Below are 10,885 nucleotides of genomic sequence, written 5' to 3' on the forward strand. Positions count from 1 at the left end.
TTTAATTCCCAGGTCCCTTGGCAGAAATAGAACTAGTCTACATGCAGTTGGAAAAATAACACCTTGGCAGAATAAAACACTGTACTCCAGCACCCCCCCCCCCAAAATGAATGTCACTCCAATCATATGAGACAGTCTTTATCATGCAATCAATATTCCCGACAGGTATCTTTTAAGGATCTGCACTTCCCACAAACTTTGGCAACAATTTTTACATCTTGTTGTGTCAGTATCTTCTCTAGCGAATTTAGCATGCTCCCAGTTGCACATCCTCTACGCCACCCTGCCCATGTAACCTCCCGAAAAGGTTGGTCAAGACTTCAGTTGCGTTTGCCCTCAAAGGTTTCGGACATTTATCAAAAGGTTCCATCTGGCGGCCCACAGAAAGAGCAGCCTTTCATTTGCGAGTTGCAGCCGCAGAATTTCACAAACAGAATGTGCAACGTGCTTCACGCCGAGCCACCATCCACATGCCACGAGCCTTCCGTTCATCCTTCGAGCATCTCTTCTCAGGCACCCCGGAGGCATTAGGCTAACTGCCTTTTAAAAACAAGAAGAAATGGAAGCGGAGAATCCCATTTACTCGTGGGATCTGAGTTATTCCACAAAAATTCTGGGATTAGAAGTCCCGGCAAGGTTGAGACACCAGCTATCAAATCACTACTGGAGGAAAGACAGTTCATTGCCTGCTGACCAAAAACATGAGCCAAGCAGCAGGCCATGTACTGGTCAAAGAACATTCCCAATTCATAAGAAATTCCAGTTTGCAAAACCTTCTGCTTTATTATTATTGGACTTACTGCCTGACACTCTCATGACTGACTCATGGCAGGTTACCAAATTAAAAGACCATTTAAAAACCATAACGGACATATAAGTATATACAACAGACTCCTAAACATTTTAAAAGACCATGGCAGACTGTACCCTATTAACCCCTCAAAGGAAAACTGATACAGGAGCAGGAGGAGGCAGCACAGATCACCAAGTAGTGCCATGCTCTTAACTGGGCCCGCAGCAAAGAAATTATATCCGGCATTGTTGAAGTCACCTGTGTGGTGATCTCCAACTTTTTGGCAGGATGACCCACAAGTCCAAATTTACTCGGCATCGTGACTCACTTTCAAAACAAGCGAACAGATCACAGAATAAGCTGCAAAAGCCAAAAACTGCTTTCACAGGCCCTGCAACCCATTCATTGACAAAGGCTGGTCTCCCACCATTTGAACTCCCAAGACCTGCCTTGCACTGTCAGTCAAGCAGTCACTGGACAGAGAACACAAGACACAATACGACATGTTCAGTTCCAGGTTCTTCGCCTTTATTGGTTTTGGGGGGGAGGGGGCGGGGAGGAGCAAATCATTGTCATCTGTACATTCACACTTCATTGATCAACAATGACGTGCTGTTATGTGCTCTCGACAACAGGGGGCAGTAGCAACTTCAGAGTCTGTGCAGGGAACATAGAACATTCAACTGCCCCACAGGCATTCAGAAAACCAGGGAGACTGAACAGGGAACAAGCCGCCAGCCCCCACTGAACAGTTTTTCTTCTTCTGGGAAATGCAACATCAGTAGCAAAACTATTCCAAATCAAGCCCCAGGACAAAGAAGTGTGTCGGGATGCTAAACGCTCTTGCTTTTGCTGCCATGGTTTTAAAAAATAATAATTTTATTGATGTTTCGATGACAGAAGCATCATCATTCCCAATCATCTCAAAAGAAACCAATCGAGCTTTTCCAAATAAATAAAGATCAGGGAGAAGACCATGAGATAACTAAGATTAAAAAAAAGTCAGTCCTATAAAATTACTTTTTTTGGTTTTCTGAGGCAGAGGAAGTAGCTGCAATGGACAGTTTGAAGCCCGTGTTTAGAAATGCCTGGAAGTCCTACGACCTTGTAACAAAACAGAGGAGCCAATTTTTAAATTTGTTTTTCTTTCACACCCACGTGACCCAAGTTTGAAGCAGACTGGTCACTGACATGTTTCTCTTTTTTTTTCGGGAAGGGGGATCCATTAGTAAGCCTGCCAACTTGATTTGAAAGAAGAGGCTACAAAAGAACCGACTTCTGAAGGAAGTCTGACTCAAAGGGAGAAAAGAGCTGGTTGCTCATTTCGCAGCACTGAACGGGCATGTCCTGAAACTTCCCACTCACACACTCAGTTATGACTGGAGACTCATTTAAGAAACAAAAGCCATTGTGTTGGAGAGTCCTGATGAGCTGGCCAACCTTGCCGAAAACAGCCAACTGTACGATCCAACATTCCCTCAGTAGTCCAGACACAACCGACAGTAGCTTTGCGGAAGGCCCATTTCCTCTCCCCCCCCCCCACCCCCGAGATCAAAATTATGTAGCTGCCACACAAATGATCCTCGAACAGCTTCAGTTTCCTTTCAGAGCTGCAAAAAGCTTCCTGCTTTCTATAACGCGAGAGAGAGAGAGAGAGAGAGAGAGAGAGAGAGAAAGAAAGAAAAAACACACTCCCCCCCGCCCCCGTCCAAGGAGGAGCAATGCAGTGCAAGCCTCTGCTGATTGTCCATTGGGTTTTAGGAGAACGGGGAGTGACAGCCAAGGACACCAGTGTATCTTCGTGAAGGGGAGAGGGACACACGAAAAGGAAAAGTCAGGAGAGGGGGGTGAAAATCAAGTCGCCGGGCGGGATTGGGGGGGGGGAGGAAGCCCCCGCTTCCGGCCTCTCAGCAGCTGATGGCACTGGGCTGCTGTTTGCTGACAAAGTCCGAAATGAAGTCAAACTCGTTCTGTCCCAGAAAAAGTTCCGGCAGCTCCTGAATTCGGTCCAAGCCCAGTTCCAGGACCAAGGAGGTCAAAACCTCTTCGTCGATGAGATCCGTGTCCATAACGTTCAAGGTCAGAGCGGGAGAGGGCATATGAGCCATGCCCGGATGCTGGCCGGGTCCCACCCTGTATTGCTGCGCACCTGCTCCTACAGGCCCATTGCTCATGCCCATGAGAGGGTGGCCCTGGTACTGGGTATTGAGTTTCTGCAAATGCATGCTAGCCATTAGTTGCTGAGTGCCTACAGGTCCCATGTATTGCTGCTGCTGCTGCGGCTGGTTGGGATTGTTGAACATCATGGCGTTGGGCACCTGGTGATGGCCCATCTGTCCGCTGATACCCGGGCGTTGCCTCATGGTAGCATCCAGGCTGGGGTTCCCATACTGCATCATCTGGTGGTTGGTGGGTATCGTCCGTAGCATGTGCTGTCCGTGCTGGGGAGGGCCCTGGAGCCCGTTCACGCCCATCCGGTAGCCCTGGAGCCCGTTCACCCCATGGCTCATCGACATCATCATGTGGTCCGCCATGGCTCCCTGGGCACTGTAACACAAGACAACAGGTTAGGGGGCGACGTAGAGTCTGGCCGTCACAAACTTGGGGCAACAAAGAAAACCAGCGTGTTGACCCAATGGCAACTCCTTGTAGGGGATGGCCGACATCTGCATTTATTAACACTATGTTTTCCTCCCCATGTTGTTTGTAGCTTCGTTCTCCCCTCCTCCCGTTACACCTTCGTGCAACAACAAACCTGCAAGGAAGTTTAGGCTGAAAGAGCATGACCGGCCCAAGGTCACCTAGTGAGTTTCCATGGCATTGTGATTCGAACTGGGGTCTCATTGAAGTCCTCATCCAGAATAACCACTAAGCCAGACCACCAATTGGGTCAGTCCTATTGAAGGGTCTCCAATAAATGGGTTCTTGAAAACTAGCTTTTGGGGGACAAAGATTAACTGCAGCATCTACCATAGATACATGCTAAGTGTGTATTGACACAGAAAGGAATAACCAGGAGTTCATCAACTGAGTCCAAGTGATTAGCAACCCGCAAGAGACTCTGGGCAGGAAACTCAAAAGTGGCAGAAGGCTGGAACAACCCCCAAGTTGGCATGAGGAGCACCCCAACCCCAACCAGGCAGGGAAAGCTAGGTCATGCGTGCTTGCAACCAGCACCACACGGCAGGCAATGCCGCCCCCTAGCGTCAGGGAGGTTAAAACAGGTCCAAAGGTTGGCTTCACCCAAACGAGTTGACATCAATATACATTTTATTAGACCTCACAAGTGCCACTGCCATCGGATTTTATTCTGAATGATGATGATGAAGACTCAGGAAGAGACATCTTAAGGTCCTGAGTCGTGTGTGTGTTTAAATCCTCCTGGAGGTGAATTGCAATCTTGCAGAACCTCAACCTGGGCTCGGTTTACCCAGCCAGCCCCTGCTAGGCAAGGCGGCCGCTTGCAACAGCCGCAGCTCGGGCAGAGGGGCTGGATCGGCCTGCAGAAGGCAAACCTTTCGCCGCCGTCTCGCGTTCCCCAACCCCCAACCGCCCTCCCTCTCCTCCCTCCCCCTCCCCTCCCGTTGCCGGCTCCAGGCAGCTCCCGCTCCGGCACATTCCGCCAGCACAAAGATCAGCACTTTGAACAAAAGTTTAACCCTTTCGCGTCCCCGCCGCTCGCGCGCAGACAATGCCAGCGGAGCCGACGCGGGCTGCAAATTGCGGGTGCGCGCTCGGCGGCGGAGGGGACGGGGGACCCGGCTAGTGGGGCGCCTGCCTCCCTCCCTCCCTCCCAGCAAAGCACCCCGGCCTCCCCCTTCCCCATGTCACGTCCCGCTCCGTGCCCGCCTCTCCAGATACATACCCCAAAGGCGGCAGCGGCGGCAATCCGAAGCGCAGCTCCGCAAGGCAACAAAAGCGGCCTCTACCTGCCTAGCGAGTCCGCCCGGGCGCCCGCCTGCAAGCCCGACCCGGACCGGCCGCTCGCATCAAGGTCCCCCCCGGAACAACCTCCGCCGCCTCCTCCGCCCGCGCTCGGCGCTCCGCTGTGTGCACGGCAAGTAGGTTAAACTCCGACTTTATAGAGGCAAAGGAGGGGCGTGGCCAAAGCCCCCGCCCCTCGGCTCCCGATTGGCCCGCGCCCCGAACGGACGCCCTCCCTCCCCAATGGCGGCCGGCCTCGGGGGCCCGCCTCCCTGTTTTTGTTTCAGCGGCCGAGAAGGAGGGCTGGCGAGACAATGGCGGGAGCGGGGCGCGAAGGCGCAGGGTCGGTGTGCGCCTGTTTCACTCCTTCCCTACCTACCTACCTACCTACCTACCTACCTGCAAGTGGGAACTGGGGCTGCCTCTTCCCCGGCGGCTGGCCAAGGGGTCGCGGTGCCTGCCCCTCCGGACGCCAGGCTGGGCAGATGGGGATGCGGGGAGCCGAGTGAGCACAGTGCAGCCCTGCGCCATCTCTGCTTTCCCCCGCAAGGAACAGAAGGGAAAGGATCTTTTTCACGGCCACGTCGGAGGAGGAAGGACGAGGACCTGGGTGGTGGTTTTGGCTGGGAGCCACCTGGGTGCTGTGATTGCGGCACACCTTGCCCTGCACGTGTGAGATGGCTTCGCTTGCCGGTGGGCACAGCGTTGCCTCTGGAAGGCTTTTCTTCTGCAATGGACTTCCTTCCCACCCCTCGCCCCAGGGACCTCCCCAGGCTGCTCTCTTTTTCTCTCCCCCCTTTTATTCTTGCCACAACCACCTTGTGGGGTAGGATTTGCCCAGCAGGGAGCTCAAGAGGCCGCTTTCTCTTTCTCCAGTTTATTTTGCAACAACACCCCTGTGGGGTAGGCTAGGTTGGACAGATCACTGGCCCAAGGTGAAATTAATGGGCGAAGTTGGGACTTCTCAGTCCGCAGGTCCTCAGCCTTTTTTGTCACCTGCAGGCACCTCTGGACTTCGGACACAAAACAGCAGCTGCAGGAGGTGGAGCCGGTGACAAGATGGCTGCCGCTGCTGGGGGTGCTGTGGTGGCAGCTGCCATGGTTTAAAAAATCTGCACAGCCAATCAAATTTCCAGTGGCCAGTCAGAAGCCTTAGTGGGAAAAGGCCCCTGTTTTAGTCCAACATGCTAACCACTGCGCCATACTTTCTCTTAGAGCAGGGGTAGTCAAACTGCGGCCCTCCAGATGTCCATGGACTACAATTCCCATGAGCCCCTGACAGCGAACGCTGACGGGCTCATGGGAATTATAGTCCATGGACATCTGGAGGGCCGCAGTTTGAGTACCCCTGTCTTAGAGAGTGTCACTACTGCAGACCAATAGCTGCCCAGAGTGCTTCCAATCTGGCAAAATTGGCATAATAACTTCAGATTTAATGAAATTGATGTAGAATTACGGACTTTCGTCCAACTGTGGTATCTCACCATAGCTGTGCCTCTCCACTGACACTCTTTAACCTCTGGGCCAGTGAGAGAGAGAGACAGCGAGGGAGAAGACATCTGTATCCTCAGGTGACCTTATAAGAATGCTGCTGGACCAGTCTCATGTACTCCGGCATCCTCATTCCGCACGAAGGTCAACCAAATACTTTTGAGAAGGTCGCACGTGGGCCATCTATTTACAGGTATACTGTCTCTGGCTAAAGAGGTTCTGTTTAATGATCAGTATCAGCTTGGCTCTAACAAAGGTTTGTCCTCTTTGCAATGGTGGAGAGTCACGTGCCGTTGGGAGATTTCTTAGCAGAGGATGTTCATCGGCTTTTTCCTTTGTATTTAGAGGTATGTGGACATTCCATTGCTCTGCTTTTGGCCGAGACTTGTATTTTCCGAGTTGCTGTTCTAGCAAGTAAAGTCTATGTTCCTGAATAGCTCAGCCGTTCACAAGGGTCAGGCCGGAACATCCGTCCTTGGGCATATCTGGGACGTTGCATTAAAGTGCGAAATGTCACACTGAAGTTTGAAAGAGTGGCACCTACTGCATTTAAAAACTCTGTTTTTCTCATTATGTTGGTTATTCCATGTGTGTTCACCCCATTGAATACATTGGCCCCATAACATAAACTTTAAAGACGAAAACTGTGTTTTTTTTAATGGCTGCCGCAAGTGTTTGTAACGTACAGTTCTGAGTAAAACACGCAGAATTGGGCTGTGTAAAATCGTACCACGCCCTGATCAAAATGTGTAAGATTTGTTTTCCAGCTGCTTCTGACCTACAGGATACTAACTGACCAATTCCCCCCAAGAACCAAGAGCCTAGAGAAACTAAGAATGGCATGGCAAGACTTGCCAAGTTGATGAACGGAAGACCCCCTGAAGAATTTCATGAATGCTGGGCCTTCCCCCCCTAAAGCCAGCTGATTTATAGCTAAGATTATTATTGTTTCAACTTTTCTTCCTTTTTTCCCTACTGATATAGAATAAAGGACATTTTTAAAAGAAGAGCAGAGAACCTTCAAACTAACGAAAGTTTATATTATCTACTGCCCTACGCTGCATTCATAATAATAAAACAACATATTATGGAGAGTGGTATAAACCTGAGCTATCTTTGCAAACTAATTGCAGAACGAAGGTAGAGAGCGTGAGGTTGAAGCTCATTGGGTGATTGTGGACCTGCCACTGTTTCAGCCTAACCTACTTCACAGGGCTGTTGTGCAGATAGCTAGTGAAGGAGTGCCTTCCTATCACGGAGAAAAGCAGGACATAAATATCTAAATAAATAAGTCTACTTGCTGTTTGAACAGAGGGGTGTCCATGCCAGTTGGCTAATATGGTGTAACAGTTAAAAGTGCTGGACCCTGGTTCGAATCCCTGCTTGTGCCTTGGAAACTCACTGGGTCACTTTGGGTCGCTCTCAGCCTAATCTACCTCACAGGGTGGTGGTGATGGAGTGGAGAATGCTCCAAAATGCTTTGGATCCCCATTAGGAAGAAAGACGGGGTATAAATGGATGAAACAAATAAATGACCATTACTTTGATGAATAGCAAATAGCTGTGTATCCCAGGAACAACCCTCCCTCCTTTAGTTGGTGGAGCACAGGAGCCGGGCAACCCAAACTGATAAGAGGAATGGGAGAAAGATGGCGAACCAGATACTGGGGAAAGGGCCACATTAATCTCAGACATTTGTCCTCGTCCCTTTCCAAAAGTTTTATCTGTCATGCAAAAGATCTCCTTTTGTTGCACTGTTGGGGGGTGGGGTGGGGACATTGGAAGTTTAACGCCATCTTGGACTTTGCCAGCGGCCAATGGGATTGGAGAAAGGGGGTGCATGTGGGTCTGCCGTATTATTTGAAAACCAAGTGCAAACTCCATTGTCAGGAAGTGCGGAAGGGATGCACAGCGGGGGAAAATAATCCTGACTTGAAACGGCGGAGATGGCTGGGCTCTAATGGCTGTTAGCGCTCCGGGAATAGATTCTTGGAGGTCGTCCTGGATTCCCTCTCTGGAAAACAAACATCGGCACAATGTAAACAGAAGGTTAGCGGCTGTTCATTGTTCAGAGCTCTGTTCCTTGCAGGGAGGGAGAGCCAAGGCTGCTACAATGCATATCATTCTTCCCTTCACTGCAGGGAAGCTGTCGGACGGTGTCATGGCGAGCTGCTTCGTTTTTTAAATAGAGAAGAACCAGGTGCAAATCCTGTGCTCGACCCAAACCAAACAACAACCAAAGCTCCCCAAGGTCAATCCCTGTCTCAGCCTAGCCTGCCTGACAGGGTTGGTGTGAGGATCAGCAGAGCAGGAGAAAACCATGTTAAACTGTCCTGCCTTCGTTGGACAAAGTGTGTCTAGAAGAGACACTTTCTTGACACTTCCTTGAGAGTACACTTTCTTGAGAGTAGGTCCATTGAATAAAGCTGGGCTTGCCTCTGAGTTGGCTTGCTTCGGATTGTTCCCTTCATCTGAATATTTGGACTTTGGGAGGTCACTGCATGGGGTGAGGGTTCTGTTGAGGGTATGAGAGTGGGAGAAACTAGTTTGCACTTCCCTGTGGGTGTTTTTAAAAATTCACTTACATCTTTCTCCAGGGCTGATTCTGCACTTACTTTGTTTATTCCGTTGTGGATCCTGCTGAATTCAGATTGATCTGAACTCGGGTCTTCCACTATCTCATCCCCATTGAAACAAAAAAGTGTTCTGCACTCGATTGAGGAAGCCCAGAATGGGGCGGGGGGGATCCAAGCACAGCAGGAGCCTCTTTTTTTTTCTTGAATGAGGGGCAGGGAGGATTGGAGACAGCAGAGGAGGGGAAATAAATCCAAGAGGCATATCTCTGCCGAGAGAAGTTAGGGCTTCTGGAGCTTCTGCTGAGAGAAGTTAGCCTTGCGATCTGGGAATGAAGAAGCCTTTGAATTGACGCCCTGGCCAATCAGAGCTTACAGTGTTGGAGGCTCAGCAGCAAGTTATTTCAGGGAAAGCAGACAGCTGCGCGCTTACTCATGCAGATTTTTCAACTATTGAGGGTTATATCCACTCCAGGATATTGCGGGGGAAGGGTAGGGTCACTCCGTGATCAATCATGTTTGTTGCAGAAGGAAAATTTAAATCAAAATCAATATGGAAATCACATTCAGTGTAGGAATTGATGGCAGGAATTGAATCGACCTAGGATTGGAATAAAAGCTCTGTGCAGATTCAGCCCTGGTGGCTCAGGGCAGACTCCACAGGGTGAAAAAGCACGAGAGTCTGAATAATTGAAGTAACAGGTTACAAAAATTAGAGGAGCAAGAGGCTTTAAGATGCTGCTAAGGACCATTAAGATTTCCAGGGTAGAAGAAAAAGAAGGGTTGGTTTTTATGCCCCGCTTTTCACTACTTGAAGAAGTCTCAAAGTGGCTTACAATCATCTTCCCGTCCTCTCCCCACAACAGACACCCTGTGAAGTAGGGGGTGCTGAGCGCTCTGTGAGAACAGCTCTAACAGGACTGTGAAAAGTCCAAGGTCACACAGCTGGCTGCATATGGAGGAGCGGGGGATCAAACCTGGCTTGCCAGGTTAGAAATGGCCTCTCCTAACTGCTATCCCAAGCTGTCCAGGATATAAGCTTTTGAGAGTCAAACTTCCTTTGTCAGGCTTGCCTCTGAAATGCATATATCCTGGACATCTTGTGTGACTTTAAGGAGCTACCAGACTCAAACCTTACTCGTCTACGGCAGGCCAACGTGGCTACCCACCGAAAATTAGAACAATGCAAAGAAAGTCTCAGACACAATGCGTCAAACAAAGTAGAACATAGAGTTACCGAAGTAGACAACAATGTAGTAGGAACAGGACAACACATACAATGGAGAGACAATCCATACCCTAAACAGTTGCAAGGGCTACAGTCTTCCTGATTGTCTTTATAAAATAGTCTCCCTCACCTGTTCTGTTACGGTGTTGAGGGTGGAGAAGCTGCCAGCAAGTTGCAAGTGACGCACAGCAACCCTGTAGGGCAGGGGTAGTCAAACTGCGGCCCTCCAGATGTCCATGGACTACAATTCCCAGGAGCCCCTGCCAGCATTCGCTGGCAGGGGCATCCTGGGAATTGTAGTCCATGGACATCTGGAGGGCCGCAGTTTGACTACCCCTGCTGTAGGGTTTTAAAGGCAAGAGATTAACAGGGTTCATCTTGATGGTCTTGAGTAGCATCTTAAAAGTTTGCCATCGCCTGCCCCTGCCTCATGACTCTGCTGTTCTTGCGATCTCCCATCCAAGCGCTCGCCAGGGTCAACTCTGCCTAGCTTCTAAAATCTGACAAGATCCATGTTATGGCTGTTCTTTTACGGCTTTTATTCCTTTTATGAAAATGCTCTTCTGAACACTTGTACATAGTTTGGCAAAGATACGTACACCTGTTTTGTTTTCCTCCCGCAGCCCCCCCCCTGCCCCATTTGCAAGTGAACGCATGCACTTTTTCTAACTGGAAGGAAGGTTGAGAAAGGGAAAGAGGAAGGGAGAACCAGCGAAGACATGAGCAAAATAATACAGAAAGAGCACGCTCGTCTATCTTCATGTTCTCTTTGACTGTTGCAAGCGTATTTCCTAAGAAAAAGCCTAGCCCCTAAACTTCAGCATAGATGTAAATGTAGATATACATGTATGATTTTCAGAATCTGTTGTTTACACT

At 49.8% G+C, this 10,885-nt stretch overlaps 1 protein-coding gene across 1 annotated transcript; it reads right to left on the minus strand.

The window, feature by feature from the left end:
* Positions 1-1,299: 1,299 nt before the first annotated feature.
* Positions 1,300-4,837, minus strand: CITED4 (Cbp/p300 interacting transactivator with Glu/Asp rich carboxy-terminal domain 4). Its single transcript, XM_077337122.1, has 2 exons — positions 4,659-4,837; positions 1,300-3,340 (listed from the first exon to the last, which is right to left on the minus strand). The coding sequence occupies exon 2, from the start codon at positions 3,325-3,327 to the stop codon at positions 2,701-2,703; it is 627 nt and encodes a 208-aa protein (XP_077193237.1). The 5' UTR covers positions 3,328-3,340; positions 4,659-4,837; the 3' UTR covers positions 1,300-2,700.
* Between the last annotated feature and the right edge of the window lie 6,048 nt (positions 4,838-10,885).

The sequence above is a fragment of the Paroedura picta genome, chromosome 5, assembly GCF_049243985.1.
Source record: "Paroedura picta isolate Pp20150507F chromosome 5, Ppicta_v3.0, whole genome shotgun sequence".
NCBI classification, from domain to species: domain Eukaryota; kingdom Metazoa; phylum Chordata; class Lepidosauria; order Squamata; family Gekkonidae; genus Paroedura; species Paroedura picta.